The sequence below is a fragment of the Protobothrops mucrosquamatus genome, unplaced genomic scaffold (genome assembly GCF_001527695.2).
Source record: "Protobothrops mucrosquamatus isolate PMUCROS unplaced genomic scaffold, P.Mucros_1.0 scaffold363, whole genome shotgun sequence".
NCBI classification, from domain to species: Eukaryota; Metazoa; Chordata; class Lepidosauria; order Squamata; family Viperidae; genus Protobothrops; species Protobothrops mucrosquamatus.
In genome coordinates this window covers 490,037-510,704 of record NW_015386697.1, presented here as the reverse complement: position 1 = coordinate 510,704, position 20,668 = coordinate 490,037, and the positions used below count along the sequence as shown (strand labels likewise).

The following is a 20,668-nucleotide window of genomic DNA, read 5'->3' as shown; positions in this document are numbered from 1 at the left end:
AAATTACAGTTATGAAATAGCAATGAAAATAATTTTATGGTTGGGGGTCACCACAACATGGTGGCCACGCCCACTTGGTGGTCACGCCCACTTGTCAGCCACACCCACTTGGCCACGCCCCTGGCACCCGGGGTCACCACAACATGGGGAACTGTATTATGGGGTCACGGCATTAAAAAGGTTGAGAACCACTGCCCTAGAGAATGAAATATTTGAGGGAATATTATATTCCCCCTAAAGGACAAGAGGAGAAACATGTTGTTAAAGGCAGAAATAGGAGAAACAGCTTCAAGCAGAAGCCTGAAGTCTTTAGAAATGGAAATTTTGGGCCCCCCCATTCATAAGCAAAATGCCTTCAGCCACAGCTCCCACAGAAGGCTGGAGCTGATGGGATTAGAAAAACAGAGACTCCTAAAATCTACATTCCCCATCCAGCTCCAAGGACATGACCTCCCAGCCACAATGGGAGTCAGGCACCAATACTTAGAATACGAAAAGGGCACATTCAAACACAGGTCAAAGTACATTTCACAAGGAACAGGCATCTCAAACACAAAGTCCCAAAGAATGTATAAAACCCCACCTACTCTCAACTCCATTTTGTCAGCTGTCCCAGAACCACATGCTGTTGTCGGTTCTGTTCATCAATAAACAGAGACCTTCTTTCCTAAGCAGCTAGCCTCCATTTTATTTTTCAGCGTCTTTTTCCCGGGTTGAAACTGGACCTGATTCTTCCAACAGAGCTTTCCTGAATATATAAATGTGGCACCCCAACTTCAGCACATAGACATACATAAAAGGGAAAAGATCTGTAACACATTCACACACCTCACAAAGGACCAATTTTCCTATAATATTACCAGTCCCAATACCACAAATTTGTAGCTATCTCAATAGCTGAACTCTATGCTATCAAATAAAGTACAGGTAGTCCTTGATTTACAACAGTTCATTTAGTGACCATTTAAAGTTACAACAGCACTGAAAAAGTGACTTATGGCCATTTTTCACACTTATGACCATTGCAGCATCCCCATGATCATGTGATCAAAATACAGATGCTTGGCAACTGACTCATATTTATGACAGTTGCAGTGTCCCTGGGTCATGTGATCATCTTTTTGTAACTTTCTGACAAGCAAAATCAATGGGGAAGCTAGATTCACTTAACAACCATGCAGTGATTCACTTAACAACTGTGACAAGAAAAGTTGTAAAATGGTCGTAAGTCAAGGAATACCTGTACTTTCTTTTCAAGTAGCTCATCCAGTGCATTTCTTTCATGATCCAGCTTGAAACCAGATCAGAATTTTCTAACTGTATCAGAACAAGGGTACAAATTTAATCCAAGTTGATTTGAAATGTAATTAGCAAAATGTACTTGTTTCTTGTCTTTTGGGACTTCATACAAACCTGAGACTATTCCACTGTTTCATTTCACAAAAGCTCAAAAGTAAACAATTGTAAAATCAATTGTAAAATCGCTCTTTAAGCCATTTTAAAATGCATAAATTATATACCTAATTATAAAAAGGATATTACAGTTTCCAAATTACCTGCTTGTTGGCTTTCAACACTGCCCTGAGGGTTGCTATCTGTTCCCGTTTTGTACTCAGCAGGGACTTTAATTTCATTATTTCTTCCATCAAAGCCTCCTTGTCCTTATCAATCATAAGTGCCAGTTCACGGGCTGCTGCGCGCTGCCGGGACAGCTGCAGCGACCGGTCTACCGCTTTCTGCAAGTGCTTGATTTGGTCCCGTATTATGGCATTGAGGTTGTAAATATTCATCGGCTCTTTCCGAATGTCACTGGTGTCAGAAACCGGGGAGGAAGGAGGGGCTGTAATGACAGGAGAAATGGTTGGGGTCTTTGTTGGACTTGGCTCTTTATTGGCTTCAGTGCTCTCTTTTGAACCCTGTTCCGTTGGCACCCTGGCTTCTACAGGGAGCACCGTTGCTCTCCTGGCAAGGCGGGGAGATAGAAGTCCTCTTGGATCATCAGGCCCCTTCAAGCTCCCGCTTCTAGTAACTCGGCTTTGCCTGTAGTAGTCCAGCATAACCCTATTGGGCGTCTCATTGTTGCAGAGACAGACATGATGATAGAGCTGAGCGAGCTCTTCACTGAAAGTCACCAGCTCATCCTGAGCGGCATTGAGGGTGTTGTGGTTCTCGTTGGCGACGCCTGTAATCCTTTGCAGTTCCTTCTCCATCTGCATCATTTTCTCATGGCTTTCCTTTGTTGACTTTTCTAAGCCGGATACCTGCTCATCGTAGATTTGGATCTTGCTCTCATACTTGTCCTTTTCTTCAGTGTAGCTTTCAACAAATTTATTATACTTCTCTTTTAAGGCTTTGATTTCGGCTTTGAGGTCGATCACCTCGGTAACAGCTACCTTGTATTTACACTCTAGGATCTCTAAGCCATTTATGTCCACTTCATAATCATGGGTTTCTTCCCCAGAATCCCGGCCTTTCTCAAAATCCACGTCTTTCAGCTCTTTGTGGCTTTGCAGACCCCTCATTGCGTTGACATGTTCAGTGAGCCTATGGACCCGTTCGTGCTGCTCAGTGAGGGCCCCTTTGGTGTGTTCCAGCTGGGTCTGAGATTCCTGAAGATTTGCCAGCAGAATAGCTTTCTCGCGCTCTACCTGCGGTAGCCCAGAAAAAGGATATAAATATCTCAAGAAAGGAACTGGGGTACAAGGGCTCTACAATTAAAGGTGCAGTTTAAAAGCGGAACCTTATACGGTGCAAGTATCCTTGACTTAACCACCATTTGAAGTTACAATGGCACTGAAAAAAGTAACTTACAATTGATCCTTGTACTTATGCTGTCACTGCATCCCCATAGTCATATGAAATTTGGGTTCTTGACAATGAGCATGTATTTAGGAGGGTTGCAGCATTTCAGGATTATCTGGTTGTTATTTGCAATCGTCTGAGCTGGTTTCTGACAAGCAAAGTCAATGGGGGAAGCCGGCTTTGTTTAATGACCGCATGATTCTCTTTAAAATTGTGGCAAAGAAAGGTAGTCTGACTCATTTAACTTGCCTTGCTTAGCAACAGCAATTCTGGTCCCAACTGTGGTTGTAAGTCAAGGATTACCTATATGTGTGCATGGATTGCTGCACAATTCAAGAAGCATGTTCCTCCTAATTAAGTCGTATTTCCTTTATATATATATATATATATATATATATATATATATATATATATATATATATATATATATATATATATATATATATATATATATATATATATATATATATATATATATAAATTTTTATTAATAATACAAAATTAAAAACACATTGGACATAGATATGACATCACTGGTTCCATACATCTTCTGACATTTTACAGTAGTATTAGTACTCATATAGACATATAGTTCTTGAGCTTTGCTCACTATTTATAATATAATATTAACAATTTTTCCCTTATTTCTGTATATCTATTTATCTTTTAAATATACATTTGTCTATAATCTATATTTTATTCTAACACTATACATTTGTCTTGGCTACCCTCTTATTGTCTATCCAATCATAAAATTGTTCCCAGATTTTGTAGTACTTAGTTTCACTTTTATCCTTGAGTTCCCATGTAAGTCTATCCATTTCAGCGCAATTGAAAATTTTCAGTAATATTTCCTCTTCGGTTGGAGTATCTTTCTCTTTCCATTTTTGAGCGAAGGCTATTCGTGCCGCTATTACTATATGCAGTAATAAATAATTTGTATCTTTCTTATATTTTCTTTCTATAATTCCCAATAAGAAAAATTCCGGTTTGGCCTCTATATCTATTAGCAAAATTTCTTCCAGCCATTTCTTTAATAAGTTCCAAAATTTTTGTGCCTTTGGGCATTGCCACCACATGTGGTAGTAATTCCCAATGGTCTCTCCACACTTCCAGCATATCGAGGATTTCCCCTTGTTCATTCGTGCTAATCTTTAAGTCGTATTTCCTAATCAACCGCATACAGCTAAAATAATCGAAGCTTTATCAAATGCACTATTTCAAATGCTACTCGGCAGACAAGTGGACTGTGTATAAAATATAAGTCTATGTGAGTCTTTTAAAATAAAAAAAACAAACCTGAATCGCTTTTCCATCATCTGAAAAAAGCTTAAACGTTTAAGATAATAGAAATAGCTTGAGCGGTATGTCTGTTTTATTACTGCTTTGTCCTTATCATAAAGCAGTCTTGGCAACTTGAAGATGTGTGGACTTCAATTCAAGTTTGACCAACACTGTCATAAAGCATCTAATGTTGCAGCAACCGCAAATATGAACTTCCTCATGAATATAAAATGAGACTAAGGGACTATTAAAATGAGACTAAGGGGTATCAAACATTGCCTATAATTTTTCTAAACCTGAAAACTTCATTGTACAGTTTCAAATGCATATTTTATTGCATCTGAAAAAAATATTCTAACAATTTAACTATAAAACATACACAGACAAAAATCAATCATTTTAAATGTAAATGTTTAGCTTGCTTGATGAACAATAAGGAACAAACTTAATTAGTTTGCTGCAGTGTAGTCATTACTATTTCAAATCCCTTGATGCATAAAAAATAATTTATGAAAACATTTAATGGAAATATAATTAGAGCACAGCTGAAGATTGACTGATTGGATTTATATCCTGTTGCAATCTCGTAATGACAAGTTAGTATGCAGCATCTGTAAAATCTGTGAAGCCAGTCCTAAGAAAGGGATTGAAAATCAAACAACCAAGATCATAGATGCTGTTATAAAATCTGTGCTATATCTATCTCTAGGATCTGATGTACAATTCTGATTGCAAGATAAAACAGTGCTGGAAAAAGTGTAAAAAAGGGCAACCAAAGTGAGTAGAGGGATTGGGCTCTTTGTCTACAAGGGAAAAAAAAGATTGAGTTTTTTTAGGTTTGCAAAATGGTTATTGAAGGGCTGCATGTTTAAGGTATATGGAATTGTACAGGGTATGGAGAAAATCAACAGAAAGAATTTTTTTTCTTTCCCTGTACAAATACTGAGACCCCAAATCATCCAATGAAGCTGACTGGAACAAAGAATTAACTTGAGGAATGTATTAACATAAGAGATGGCAATTGCCACTAAACTGAATATCTATACAAGGGAACATGTTAGGGCCAGGAACTCTAGATTCTTAGCCTGCTGTTCCCACACCCAATCAGAACACACAAGACATAGAGATCTTTTCCCAATTCATTCCATATGGAAGAAAAGGATGCTTGGGATTAATTTCACAACGCTCTCAGCATCACAATTTATACATTGCCACAGAAGGAAAACATAAACTATCATTGGTTCACAGCACTGGAGGCACTGAAAATCCTTTACTTAGTAATGTAAATGCTGGGGCAAAAAGTAGAAGGGCAAAAGATGGGACAAGTCAAATTGTATTGTAGTGCAAAATAGACGCATAAAGTATTCCATTAGAAAGACAATCAGGTTCTGTAAAGAACATCAGAAAAACAAGACAAACACTGGTCAAAATCTCTGTTAAATAGGAGGTAAATGAGCTCTTCTGTTGAAGCAGGGTCACCCATTCAGATGGAGATAGAGGGCAATATAACAATGGTCTTCTCCCAGTAAACAAAGCAAGGCCGGCAATGATCTTAGGTAGCATCAGGAAGCAATAACTTGGGTTTGTCAATTCAGTTGGGTTTACAACCTGCAAGGGACCTCCCTTGCCTTTCCCAAATGAATGGGGAGGTATTAAGTATATAAAGTCATAAAATATTAAGATACAAATGCAACACTAATACAAATAAAATGACCCACTTTAATACATGCTCAGTCGCTCAAGCCTTCGTCATCTCACGCTTGGACTGTTGCAATGTGGCCTTCATGGGGCTACTCTTGAAGAGCATTTCGGAAGCTACAACTACTGCAGAGGGAGGCAGAGTCGGCAGTTCTTGGGGCCCCTTGGGTTGGGAACAACTTGCCTCTAAATACCAGCTGCAGGAAATAAGTGTGGGAGAAGGTATGTCTCCAACTGGCCGTTGTGAAAAACAAATGCTAGGCTTAGATGGACCTTGGCTCAATCCTGCTGGATTATTTTTTATTGTTATGTTTATTTTTATGTTAGGTGGGTGTCATGGCCTCCTTAGAGGCCAATTCGGAGGAAGAGTTGGAACTGGGAGTGGCTGAGAAGGAAGGCAAGCCAGGGGCTGTGGGTGATGCAATCCTGGGCCCCTCAGGCATTGGGGGAGGTGGAGGACAAGACAGAGAGCTGCCTGTCTGCACAGACACAGGGGAGGAGTGGCTGCTGACAGCAGTGTTGACAGGCAGTTAATCCCCTATGATGAGGAACAGCTGCCTATTCCACTCGATCCAAGGGCAAGGAGAGTGGAGCATAGGCACACCCAGAGAAGGGCTGCAAGGCTACTCAGGAGGAGATTGCCCCACCCCTCCTCAGAAGGAACACCTGGAGGGGAGTAACTTAAGGAGAAGCCAGAGAATTAGTCTTTGCCAGGAACAATTGTTTGTTTTGGATTATATTCCTCCAGCTTTGACTCATGACTTGCCTTGCTTTGGGGACTGCTGTTTGTCTTGCCTTAACTTTGTGGACTGTTTTAGCTCTTTGTTTTACCTCTGAGCTGTCTTTGCCTTGTACCTTGTTGTTGCCCTGAGGAATTTATCTTATGCCTGGACTTTTGCTTTGTGGACTTTCTTCCTAATTTATGGACTGTTGTATTGGGGACTGTGGGTGGAGCCTTACTGGTCATTGGAAGGCCATTTGTTTAACACTTCTCAAGAGCAATAAAGAACTCTAAAGGCCTGCCTTGCCTTGACCACCTGGATCATAACAGTGGGCTACAAAAAAAAAGCAGTAAAATGGTAGTAGCAATTCAAAAATGAATCCAACAAAAAAAGTGAACAATTGATAGAAGAGAATGTGTGAAGCTGAGGGTTGAACTATGGCAGGGGTGTCAAACTGCCGGCCTATGGGCTGGATGCGTCACCAGGAAACCATGCCCACCCCATTGCCGGCAATGGGGGAAAAGCTCTGATACGTTGCGCAACATCACGTGACTTCGGCCCAGACAGCACCAACAAGCAGTGGGCTCCGATCTGCTTTTCTCAGACAACTGAAGACCTTTATGCTACCTTTTCCAACACAATGGAAGCCCAGAGGTGCATGAAGGAAGTGCTCTGCATAAAAGGATGCCTCACGCCTGCGTCACCAGGAAACCACGCCCACCCCATTGCCGGCAATGGGGGAAAAGTTCTGATACATTGCGCAACATCACGTGATGTCACGAGTTTAACATGTCTGAACTATGGGGTCTTTAGTGGTCCCTGAGATTGGTGATTTTCTTGCAGACATTTCATTTCATTTCCTGATGACGTTACCTAGTTTGGTAATGAAATGTCTGCAAGAAAACCATCAATCTCAGGGACCACTAAGGACGGCAAAATGAAAAATACATAAAACACGAAACCACGTCGTTAAGATACAATATATTTGAAGTGGAGAAATGCTTTTTTTTTTTAAAGGCATGTTTACTTCTTTTTCCCAAATAATTTTTCTCAGAGAAATAAATGCTTTTGGTATCTTTGCACACAATATGGACATTTGTAAGTAAGATGATCTCTTCTTATAAAGAATCTCTTGAATCTTCCATGTTACCTGCATGAGCTGCTGCTTCAGTTTCTGCATTTCAGAGATGTTCAGCTCACTGAAGAGATCAGAGACCGGGTGCAAAGATTCTCCTTTCCTGACGCTGGGAGTCCGAAAATCCCCATTCAGTTTCATGTGAGGTCCATGAATGTGTCCATTCATTTTGTCATCATTATTAGGTTCATTCCCATCTTCTCCAAATTTTAATCCATCTACTGAGATATTAATATGATTATTATACATGCTATCATTTAAATTGATATACTGAGACAGTTCCTTCCTCAGATTGTTCTTCTGCTCTCTTTCATTCTTTAATGTCTCCAAGGCCTCCTCTAGCTGATGGTCTGCAATCTCCTTCAACCGGATGGCGTCTTCTAGCTGGCTATTAAGCAACACCGTATCTTCCTCAAATCGTTTTATCTCATGTTTCAAGCCTTCATATTCAACCTGAATTAAATAAAATAAAGAAGATTCATAATGCTAAAAGTTGGATTTATACACAATCTGCCATTTGCCGCATCTGTTCAAATAAATGTCTATAAATGAGGCATTATGCAATGGGTAAGGAAAGGAGATATTACAAATTTAATAAACTTAGCCCCATGAAGTCATGGTAATTCTATCATTCTATTTTATCTCTGCTAATAATTGACAATTGTGTCACTACAGAATTGCCATATATTAGCAGAGATAAAATATAACAATAGAATTAGAAGTCAGCCTGTTTTCCAAAGCCCCAGATGAAGCTTCACTCACTTGCCAGCCGTCCACCTCCAGCTATGTGACCCAGTTCCTAACAGCCCATGGACCGATACCAGTCTGTGGCTTAGGAGTTGGTGAACCCCTGGTATAAGGTCTCCTGCTTGAGCAGGGGGTTGGACTAGAAGACCTCTGAGGTCCCTTCCAACTGTTATTTTGTTATATTTTATCTCTGCTAATATATGGCAATTCTGGTGCTAAATGTTATCTCCACTAATATATAACAATTCAATCACTATATTTTACTTAATAAGGCATAAGTCGTAAGAGTAACCGAGATTTGTATGGTTCCCGTCACCAAAATGAACATTATCAAGCCCATTTCATGATGCACACTTCTCAGTAAAATGAACTGACCTTTAAGCATAACCATCATATTCAAAAGGGAAAAGTTAAAAAAAAAAGAGTTCAAGTGTTTCTAATTGTGCTATTCAGGCCACAGTAATTACAGATTTTTAAAAGGACTATAAACAAAGATGTTCCTTGCATAAGAAGATTATATTCAGGGATTGTCTCTGTAAAAAGTATTTGCTGAGAGTTCCTAATCCCTTTTCTGGCATAAGGACAAATGTTCACTCTTCTTTGTTGTTTGCTGCCTTGCATTTTAACTACAACGCTGCCTAATTTTGACTTTGCCTCTTGATTCTTTATATTCTTTCTCAACAGGCTGGACTCTCTCCACATTAGATATTAGTGAGCAAACCCATGCGGATGCCAGCCTCTCCCCCGACATTCCTATACAGCATCTGAAAGACATTCATATGTTGTCCGCTGTTATGTTGACCTCTTGCCAAGCTCTTCTCACATCTTTTAAAGACTGTCATTCACAGGTTGCAGCAACTATGCCCAAGAAACCATTACATCCCTGCCATTCATTGAAAGTTGGTGATTGGGTTTTGACAAAAGTATTTCAGCATAAGAATTGCCTGGTTCCTCGTTGGAAGGAGATCCTGTTGACCACCAACACTGCTGTGAAGTGTCAATGGCTGACCTCCTAGGTGCATGCTTTGCACTGTGCAAAGGCACTGGCCCCAGATGAGGAAGCTGTGCAACCCCAGCTATCCAAATCCAATGAGACAGAGACTGAAGCTATGTTTCCGGATCTCCCCTCCTTTCGCCGCGCCCTTAAGACCTGGTTGTTTCAGCGGGCAGGACTGGCCTAGGGGTATTTTAAATTGGTTTTAGCCAAATTTTAGTAGAAGCGGCCGATTTAAAATATTTATTTTTAATGATTTTTAAAACTTTGTATTGTATTGTATTAAACTGTTTTTAACTGGCTGTAAGCCGCCCTGAGTCCTACGGGAGAAGGGCGGGGTATAAATATAATAAAATGAAAATGAAATGAAATGTTCAATAAGGGAGCAAGTGCTAGTAACCTCTGCTCCCCACCAGCATACAGTCTTCAGCCCAGACAGCACCAACAAGCAGTGGGCTCCGATCTGCTTTTCTCAGACAACTGAAGACCTTTATGCTACCTTTTCCAACACAATGGAAGCCCAGAGGTGCATGAAGGAAGTGCTCTGCATAAAAGGATGCCTCACGCCTGCTGTATGGCCTATGGTTGTGTTGTTGTTTATTGCCACTTGTTTCAATTTGTATAACACTGTGATGCCCTCCTGTGTTAATGTAATGTATGTTTTCTATATTACTGGTCCTAATTGTGGTGTTGTCCTGAAGGACAAGAAGCATGAAAGGAAAAATATATCGATAACTATTTTATGAGTGATCTAATTAATTAATCATATTTTAGATTTGAACTTGCTAACTAGCACTTGGCTTTTGCTTGCTGCTGACCTTCAACAGGAAAAGATGACTGTTTGTGGTCGCATGAATTTCTTAAGAAAAAAGGAACATAGAACAAGAATATAGGAGAAAAGAAGAACTGAGCTCTGCGTATGGGTGCAACTTTTGCAATGACACATGTAGGAATGGTAGTGAGGAAAGTAGTGGTTAGAACAAGGATAGGAAAGAACAGGGAAGTGGCCCAGTAACAAGGACAACAGTAGAAGAATAAGGAACTACCATAATGGTCAGTTCCAAGAATAGGGAGGCGACCCGAAGGAGGATTCTGAGAAATATGATGATGTGTTTAACAAGAAAAGGGAAATGGGATGGCTATTGGGTGGCACCAAAATGCTAGAGGTGGGTACAATGTTAAGGTATAAAGCCTGCCTCAAAGATTTGGGTGTTGCCACCTGGCTCAGCCGTCACACTTAATGACTGCTGTCCATTTGGTCCTCATTGCAATAAGTTGTTGAAATGTAAGTACTGAATTCGTGTGTCAAATTTAAATAAATCTCTGGATCCTAAATTGAGAATTTTGTTGTGTGTTGTCTTTTGTTTCTCTTTAACAAGTTTTTCTCCTGACACACAACAATCCTTGATTTTATATTTAGTAAATTGACTACGTGTCATCAAGTTGTTGTCAATGCTTAGTAATTTAAATTTTCTCCAATCTCTACATAGTACCTTTATTTTTTACATTCTGTTCCCTAAATATATTATTTTATATGTTTTCTGAGACTGGTTGAGCCAAAAGGAAAGAAAGGACAAAGGGGAAAGATAAAACAGCTGAAGAATGCACATGTAACCTTCAATTAGCACCCTTCAGGACTGATAACAGAAACTAAAGGTTGTCTAACATGAATTGCATGGCTAGTACAAATAAACAAAGCAGTTATTGTGTTATTTCCTTGAAAAAGAAACTAAATATATCAAAGAGAAAGAAACAAACAAGGCTAGAACAAAGTGTGAGAATATAAGCAGTAAGAATTACCAGGGATAACTGTAACTGAGAAAAATATAAAAGATGAATGGTTAGCACAATGGTTGGCACAATGGTTAGAATACAGGCTAATTCTCCCAACTGCCAGCAGTTCGATTCTCACCAGCTCAAGGTTAACTTAGTCTTTCATCCTTCTGAGGTCAGTAAAATGAAGACCCAAATTGTTGGGGGCAATAAGCTGCCCCTGCAAGCAGCTTAGAGAGGGTTAAAAGCATCATGGAGCGGTATATAAATCTAAGTGCTATTGCTATAATATAAGGAAGTTAAGATTCACCTTCATTTCATCTGGATAGAGAGCCCTTTCTCAAAGCCCTTTGGTCTACTATGTGGAAAATAAAGGTTTTATTTTCTTCTTCTTCTTACTTCCCTTTTAGTAGTTCCATCCTTTAGATAACTTGTGTTCATATGTATGAATGGTAGGTGTGCTTGTTATATATCTTATATTATAACTAAATATTTCAAATCAGTTTAGCATGCTCTTGGCTTCTTAAATAGGGCAGCCACTGTGCCTGCTCTGACATTGCATAAAAGTTCTTTAAAAGTTACCGTAACAAAAACTGGGTTGATAGTCAAATCCTTACATATTTTGTAACCAAAAGCCTGAGCTGTGCTGAAGCCAAGAAGACACAAAGCCATTTATTTTCCTTAAAAGAATCCCCATTTTGTAAATTGGGAATGGAACGGCAAAATTTCCATTCTGAAAGGGTGAACTTATTCATGAAGTCTGGGCAAGGGATTTAAAATTACCAAAAGAAATTACATTTACCTTATTCACTTCGATTTACATCGTTTCCAAAATGGCATAATTATGCAAATGGATTATGTCATTTAAATACATAAAAACTAATGTCAATTATGAATTTGCATTATTTGCATAAAGACAATTGCATAAATATACTTCTGTATTTAATGGGCATTTGGGAACAATGAACATCCTCTAATCTCAAATTGTTACTAAAATCAAGATTTCATTGCACTGATAAAAAGTGATAGTAGTTATTATTATAATATATATTAATTAATTCTTCAGAGTGTTCAGTATACACTGAAAAACCTAATTTTACTATACCTCAATGCAACGGACTTCATATGCAATAGGCCAGAATTCTCCTGTAATTTGCATTATTGTTATTTGCAAAAAGGAATTATCAATCAAATGCTGTAATTCCTTCTGATGCCCTAGTCTCTGACTCAAAATTGGCCTTTCTCAATAATAGTGATCCCTTTAACTGATCCATAAATTACAACAAAATTCCTTTCCTTCTTTTCTATTTTGAAGTGACTTTAAAGATACTTTAAATATTGTTTTCCTATTTATCTGAGTTAAAAAGTCATCTCTATGAACATATACATCCAGGAAATTCTTATTCAATATATATATTTGATGACCATGCTAACCCCATGTAATATCGAATTACATTGGTGTTGTAGTAAGTTGCCTTTAGAATTATTCTTAGTATGATTCAACATATTGTCTCAATCAATTAGTAGTAAATACTGTTGTCAAGGCTGCTAACATCGGATGTTCTTGCTTGACATATATGAAGAAGCAAACATGTTTTATTTAACCTGTGTATCACTTCTAGAGTTAAAATCAGACAAAGAGGGGGGGAAAGTATGTACTCAGGGGATAGTTAGCCACAACAATAATTCAGTACAGTATTTCCAAGGTCAGTTGTAACCAGAGGAGTTACGGGAGGGAAAGTTCACACTTCAAACTAATTGGAGAACGTGATTGATGACTGTTAAATGAAGGAGTGAGTTATGCTTTGTTACGGGTGATTGGGGGAGGGAGGATTCAGTTTTTGGTTTCATTATGTACCTGCCAAAGCTATGTAGCAATAAAAGGATTCTTTAAGGTAAACAAAGCCTCAAAGTTCTTTGAAAAGCTTCTTCTTTCGGAACCATGACAACTGTACTACAAACCTGTTTAAGCCTTATTAAGTATGATTGTTAAGGCTCAACATAGTGTCAGAGGAAAGTTTTAGGTTCAGATCCAACTGGATCCCGAATAAATATGCTGGGCAGCTGCTTGAAGAAAAGGGTAGTATTATTCAGATATATCAATTGAGGTGTTTGCCCTGAGGATGTGTGAAGTCTGATGGTGAGGAAATGTTTTCTCTCGCCATGCAGATTACCTTAATCTGGGGTCTGGGATTTGAGTGAGGGGTCTGGCATGGGGGGGCAGTATAGTGATTAAGAAATTTCCTTATTTTGAGAAAATTTTCCTTCCTGATTCTTGATTCGCGGTTGGCTTCCTGGGAAGACTCAATTTGTCAGTTTTAGCCTATATAGGATGAAAAGGCTTTAAGTGGTTGGTTTTTTTTAAACTTTGTATGTGGGCTTGTTAGAAGGTTTAAGGAAGGCTTTTGCCTGTGAGATGGATTGCAAGGGATTGACCCGGGTGGCATGTGGGTATTTTTGTCTTACAATAGTTACTGAAATGCTAAAAATTTTCTTGAAACAGCATCTCTCTTATTTATAGGCTGCATTTTGTAATAAGTTACTTACTGATCTGAGAATTTGACATTACTCCTTTTTAAATCTTTTATTAAAAACTCCATCTCTGCTTACCTGATTTTGCTTCAGTGTGGAAACCAGCTTTTGCAAAGTAATGTTTTCTTCTTCAAGTTCAGTGTAATCCTGAAGAAGCCGCGCCTCCCTAAATTTATACTCTCTGATTTCATCTTTCATCCGAATTCTCTGCAGCTCCACCATTTCATTGTTCTGAAAAAGAGAAAACAATTCAACTTATTAGTTTTTCATTTCCAAAATAATAAACAAACAAAAAAGACACAGTCAAACTGTTTCGAATATAGAATCAAAATACCATTTCCATTTCTACTGTTTATTATATCACTGGATTAAATCAATACATGCAGGAGGGAGGGGCAATAGCCTCAAGTTTTATTTTTCCCTTGAACACAAACAAGTAGTCATGATATGAATAATTTTTGATTTTCTGTTACAATTTGGTAACAGATTGTGGGTGTACCTTTGAGAAAAACAAGTAATAATAATAATAATAAAGTTGGAAGGGACCTTGGAGGTCATCGAGTCCGACCCCCTGCTCAGGCAGGTACCCTACACCATTTCAGACAAATGGCTGTCCAGTCTCTTCTTTTTCTTGGCAAGATTCTTGGAAGTGGTTTGTCCTTCCTAGGGCTGAGAGTGAGTGGCCCAAAGTCTCCAGCTGGTTTTATACCCAAGGTTTCATGGTCTCCTGCTTAACCAATGCAGATAGTCCTTGACTTACAACTATTTGTTTAGTGACCATTCAAAATTACAACAGCACTGAAAAAAGTGACTTATGACCATTTTTCAACTTACAACGATTGCAGCATCCCATGGTCACATGATCAAAATTTGGACTCTTAGCAACTGGTTGATATTTATGAAGGTTGCAGTGTTCCCGGGTCCTGTAATCACCTTTTGCAAATTTCTGACAAGCAAAGTCAATGGGAAAGCCAGATTCACTTTACAACCACCGTACTAACTTAACAACTGCAGCCATTAACAACTGTGACAAGAAAGGTCGTAAAATGGGGCAACATTCACTTAACAAATGTCTCACTTAGCAACAGGAATCTGGGGCTCAATTGTGGTCGCAAGTTGAGGACTACGTGTACATCCAACTCTCAAAGATATTGTAGCCACATCATTTCCACTTGACCTTCTTGACTGTATAAAGTGATAGAGTTACAGCCTTTGGCAGGCTATTAAGTTATGCCTGTATGTTCCAATAAATAATATTGACCTATCTTTTAGGGTTATTATAAACAACATTACTTCAATTAAGCAAAATATGTTCTATAAATTGAATGACCATTATTATTAATTGGCTTACATTGTCTGAAGTAAAAATATATTGTAGTTTTTCCTCCCTATCAGAGAACTTTGCCTGTTGGATATCCTGGGAACAAGGAAAAGGAAACAAAGCGAAGATCAACTGAGCTCATCTTCAGTTGGAACGTCATGCTGATTGGCAGACCACACCATGCCCTCTAGGTATGGAAGAAAAATGCTTCAATTCAACTCTGTTTGACTGACTTATTGGCCAGCATTTGTTCCCAGGAGCCAAGAATACATAGACTCTCCATCTGGATACTTTCCAAAGAGGAACACAAAGGCACAACCTTTTATGCATACTGACGCAGGAAATTGCACTTGGCAGAGATGGCAAATGTTCATGAACTCAGCAATTCAACAAGACATCCTTTCATCTGATCATGAAACAGTTGACTTTTCCCTCCATTCTCCTTTCCTCGTATGTCTTATCCAAACATGCATAACATGTCACTGCTGCATTTTTCTTTTTTTGAAAACTTAGAAAATATAAATTGCCTCTCTTTTTGGAAATAAACTGTAGGAAGATATTGTCAAGATGACTACTGTAAGCTACTATGAGTCAGTTTGGTCTAATGGTCAAGGGACCAATCTCCAGGCTAGAAACCTGGAGACTGTGAATTCTAGTCCTGCCTTAGGCATGAAAGCCAGATGGGGAATCTTGGGCCAGTCACTTCCTGTCAGCCCATGCCACCTCACACGGTTGTTGTTGTGGGGAAAATAGGAGGAGGAAGGATATTATGCATGTTCACTGCCTTGAATTATTTATAAAAGTAATAAAAGCGGGACCTAAATAAAATTAATGAATGAATCAGTAAGATTGGTCCCTTTGCTGTAAGTCTCCAAACTTATAAAATGTCTCAAAGAAATGCTGAAACTTGATCTGAAGAATCTGATGGAAGTTCTCTATTGATAGAGAATGAATGAATGAATGAATGAAAATGAATGAAAGAAAGAAAGAAAGAAAGAAAGAGAAAGAAAGAAAGAAAGAAAGAAAGAAAGAAAGAAAGAAAGAAAGAAAGAAAGAAAGAAAGAAAGAAAGAAAGAAAGCGCAAAAAGACTGGAATGGTTGCTCTTCTTGACCACTTCATTGGACAAGAAATATCCAAACACCATTGCATTATTTATTTACAAACTTTCTGCAATAAAAATTTGAGCATGTGACGCTGGTGGCTGCCTCTGTTAAAATCCTAAATATGCTTTTTCACGAGGGAATTGAACTTTCTTGTTTTTATTTGAACACATTTCGCTTCTCATCCAGGAAGCTTCTTGGAAAGTTCAGTTGCCTCATGAAAAAGCATCTTTGAGATAACTATGACCTGGATGACTGAGAATCTCCATAGCCTCTGTTAAAAAGAAATCCGGTTTGTTCCAAGCTGGAACAACAAAAATAATGCAAAGCATTGGCATTGCTTGAAGCAGAGATGAAATTTATGTTCGATAGCAGAATACAGGGAGAGTATCAGATCAGCAATTGGATGTGGCCACCCTAAGTCCTTGCCACACAAGTTTTTCATACAAAAAAACCCTTGCTTTTGTTCTCTGGAGTTCCATAGAAAGAGCTCACCCGTTAGAGATACTTTAAAAATGTAATTGACAAGTTCTCCAAAAGGGGGCAGTCTAGGTCAGATAACCTCTAAGGTCAGTTACCCTGCTGAGTTTTACTTTTCTGCTCATTTCCCTCTCAATTAGCATTATAAAGAACAATGACAATTTCATGAAAGGAGATTTTGTTTTTTTAATAGGCAGAATCTCTGACATCCTGAAAAGGATGTTTACCTGAATGAGATATTGCCTTTGGCCAATTTCAATCTCTTCAATCTCTTTGTTAGCTTTTGTTGTTTTTGTATAATTTTTCACATTTTGTCCTGGAAATGAGTATGAAGCACCCTTGCCTGGGAAACAAGGGAAACTGAAGGAAAGGGAAGGTTTGATTTTCTTCCCACCCCTCCACAGTTAACTATCTGCACAGCAGTAGACTGAAACCCAGCAACATATTCCAAACATTTCTTCAAGAGAAATTGAATATAATGGAAAGAAAAACCGTTGAGTCACGGTCACATGTTTCAGTATTTTGTTATGCTAAAAGACAAAATAAAGTAGCAAAGTTTCTTGTAAATGAACCAAGAAAATTCAAAGAGTTCAAAGATGAAAAATGGAAGAATTTTCTTTTTAAGTATCACCTAACTCAGTGGTGGTGAACCTATAACAAGGCCTAATAATATTTCATCTTAATTAACATTTTAACTTTAGTATTTTTTGTATTTATGTATTTGTTTTTAAAAGGCTGTAAGCCGCCCTGAGTCCGCAGGGAGAAGGGCGGGGTAAAAATATAAATAATAAATAAATAAATAAATAAATAAAATGGCACGCATGCCAGAGGCGACACTCAGAGCCCTCTCCGTGGGCACGCGCGCCATGCCCCGGAGATGGCTACTGTCCTTCTTCAACCAGCTGCCCGCTAACTCGCCGAGGTTCCACGTGACCGGATACATCCCAGCACCCATGCGCTCGCTGGCCTCTGTATGGGGGGGCTGATGGTGCCCCTGCCTCGCCTTGCCTACATACATACAACCGATGCCAGCAGAGGAGGCATGCTGCAGGCCCCATTGGCCTGAGGGTCCTGGCTGGCAGGGTGCAGGAGGAGGGCCTTCTCTGCTATGGCTCCTGCCTTTTGAAACATCTTGCCCCCTGGAGTGAAGTCGGCTCCCCCCTCCTGATCTTTCACAAGAGCTTGAAGACCTTGCTCTGCCAGTTGACTTAGGGTTCCAGTGGGGGGAGCATCACAATGGAGGTATTTGGTCAATTAACAACAGATCTCATGCACTCCCATCCTGCTCCTGCCCTCCCCATCTTTTAATTGTGCCACAATAGTTGGTTCGTCATAGTAGTTTATTTATGTCTTTAGCTTTGTATAGTTTAGCTTTTGTATAGTTTTTATATTTTTAAGTTTGTAAACCACCCAGAGTTACCCTGTGGTAAGATGAGAGACCAATAAATTTTACAAATAAATAAATAAATGGTCAGCATGAAAGAAACACAATGAAGCTGTTTGATCATATACGGAAAGTCAATAGTGACTGGAACATGGCTCAGGATTCCAAAGAGAAACAAACTCACTTGGGATTCCAGGAACAAAGTTTTATTGGAACGTTTGCAAAGGCTGGTGGACTTAACTTGCGCAGGAGAATAAGCCACACATACAATTTTCAACAGCATACATTTATACCCTTTCACGAAGCTGATTTCTCCCACCCCTAACGCACTCAACAGCCCACCTGCTTATCTTGGTCAGCTAATCCAAAGGGCCTAAACAGAATACATTTCCTTTCCCCCTCCCAGGAAGACCCTTGCACCTGCTATACCACGGATCGGCAAGCCGCGGCTCCAAAGCCGCATGCGGCTCTTAGAGCCGTCTCCTGCGGCTGCCTGTCCTTAGCCACCATGTGCAGTCTGAAAAAAAAAAGTGGGACTAAAAAAGTTCAACCAATCAATTCAAACTTCTCACAAAGTCCCACAAACCTCTTTCCTTCTTCGGACTGCACGTGGTAGCAGCGGAGGAAGAGCCGGGAGGATTGCTGGAAAGGTGGCAGAACCTGGGTAAAGAGCCGCAGGTGGCCAGTCTCAGGATGCCTTTCCCTGCCCGGCGGGTCTCCCCTCGCCCTGCTCCGCCGCCGCCTCTGTTCATCTGGGGGGGTTGCCGGGGGTCTCGGTAGCTTCCCCTCTTCGCCCACGCCTTTCGGCCGTTTTGCGGGCAGCAGATCTCCGTGGCCTCTTTCGAGATTCCCCCGCGGCACCTACACAGCCCATTCCCCACCTGCTGCACAGCGCCTCTTGGCCGTCCTCCCGCTGCCGCCGCTGCCGCAGGGCTCTCTGCCACCCAACCCCACCTGGCCCCATAGGTGGCGCCTTCCTCGGCTATCAGGGAGCCAGAGCTGCTGCCCTTCGCCGTCCTCCCACCGCCGCTGCCGCTCATACTGAGCGAAGCCAGAGGCGGCGGCGACCGGGCAGCTGCGCCCCTTCGCTGTCCTCCCGCTGTTGTCATCGCTGCCGCTGCTGCCAGTCACACTGAGCAAGGTCGGAGAGGCGGCGACAACTGGGTAGCCACACCTCTTCACCGTCCTGCTGCCGGCGCTGCTGCAGGGCTCTCCACCACCCAGCCCCACCTCAGCCCCATCGAAGGCACCTTCCTCGGCCGCTTTCGGGGAGCCGCCGCCGCTGCCGGTCACGCTGACTGAGGCCAGAGAGGTGGCAGTGACCAGGCAGTCACGCCCCTTCGCCGTCCTCCTGCTGCCGCCGCTACCACAGGGCTCTCTGCCACCCGGCCTCACCTCGGCCCCATTGGTAGCACCTTCCTCGGCCGCTTTCAGGGAGCCGCCATCGCCACCGCCCTCGGTGCTGCAGTAGAAAGAGACCTTGGGCTGTGAGGCTGGCAGCGGGTCAGGACCCTCCTCGTCCCCACGGCGGCACTCCCCGTTGCCGGCGCGGCTGCCCATGGTGCACCCGCGCTGCAGGGAGAGCAGCGTCCCCTTGGCGCCCTCCTCTTGCGATGGCCAAGGATGCGGCGGGGCGGCAGCTGGGCCGAGAGCGGCGTGGACCCCTGACGATGCTGCAGTGGCCGCCACCGTGCCACCACCAGAGCCGCTACCTCCTCTCCTGCTCCGCCTCCCCGCCTCTTCGGCGCCGTGTGCCTTTCGTTCTCTCTCTCTCTCCTCACCTGGAGAGAGAGAGAGAGAGAGAGAGAGAAAGAGGAGAGAGAGAGAAAGAGAGAGGAAAGAGAGAGAGAGAAGAAAAAGAGAGAGGAAAGAGAGAGAGAAAGAGAAAGAGAGAAAGAGAAAGAGAGGGGGAGAGGAAAGAGAGAAAAAGGAAAGAGAGAAAGAGGGATAGGAAAGAGTGAGAGAGAGGAAAGAGAGAGAAAGAGGGAGAGGAAGAGGAAAGAGAGAAAAAGAGAGAGAAAGAGAGAGGGAGAGGAAAGAGGGAGAGGGAGAGAGAGGAAAGAGAGACAGACAGAGAGACCCTTTTGACATCTAAAATGAAGATAACACTGCACATATCCTTTTTTACCTTTATTTTATATATATAGTGCTTTTTTTGTAAAATAAAATGACAAAAAAGGCCCTGTACACACACACACACACACACACACACACACACACTAAAGGTAAAAAAGGATATATGCAGTGTTACCTTCATTTTACATATCAAAAGGGTTTTGCGGCTCCCAGCGTTTTGTTTTCGTTGGGAAACGGGTCCAAGTGGCTCTTTGAGTGTTTTGGGTTGCCTACCCCTGTGCTATACCTATTGTGTTTAACCATGACCTATCTTTTGCTAGCATAAGCTCTATCTTTATACATCATTTTGTACAATTGCAAATTTCATGAGAATTCTTTCATAAAAGTTTTACCATATGGTTGTCTTTGACATTCCCGAAGTTGCATTTATTTTTGAAAAAAAATACTTCTGTACATTTTGTAATGTGCCTTCTTGGAGTAACAACCTGTCACTCATCTTCTATTTAAAGAATGCATTTTCTCCTTGAAACCATGTTATTAAAACTGGCTATGATCCAAATATGTCATTAAGAAAATCTCTAGTGACTTGATAGGTTCCGTAAAGACCTTTACCCTCACT

General features: G+C 40.8%; 1 protein-coding gene across 4 annotated transcripts in view; it reads right to left on the bottom strand.

The window, feature by feature from the left end:
- The window catches only part of BICD1 (BICD cargo adaptor 1), a 108,765-nt gene that overhangs the window by 43,813 nt on the left and 44,284 nt on the right, over nucleotides 1-20,668 (bottom strand). For all 4 annotated transcript variants that reach the window (XM_029284074.1, XM_029284075.1, XM_015815669.1 and 1 more), the window contains exons 3-5: nucleotides 13,766-13,918; nucleotides 7,657-8,094; nucleotides 1,557-2,648 (exon numbers count right to left, since the gene is read on the bottom strand). In XM_029284074.1, coding sequence (XP_029139907.1) covers nucleotides 1,557-2,648; nucleotides 7,657-8,094; nucleotides 13,766-13,918 — 1,683 coding nt within the window. The remainder of the gene's footprint in view (nucleotides 1-1,556; nucleotides 2,649-7,656; nucleotides 8,095-13,765; nucleotides 13,919-20,668) is intronic.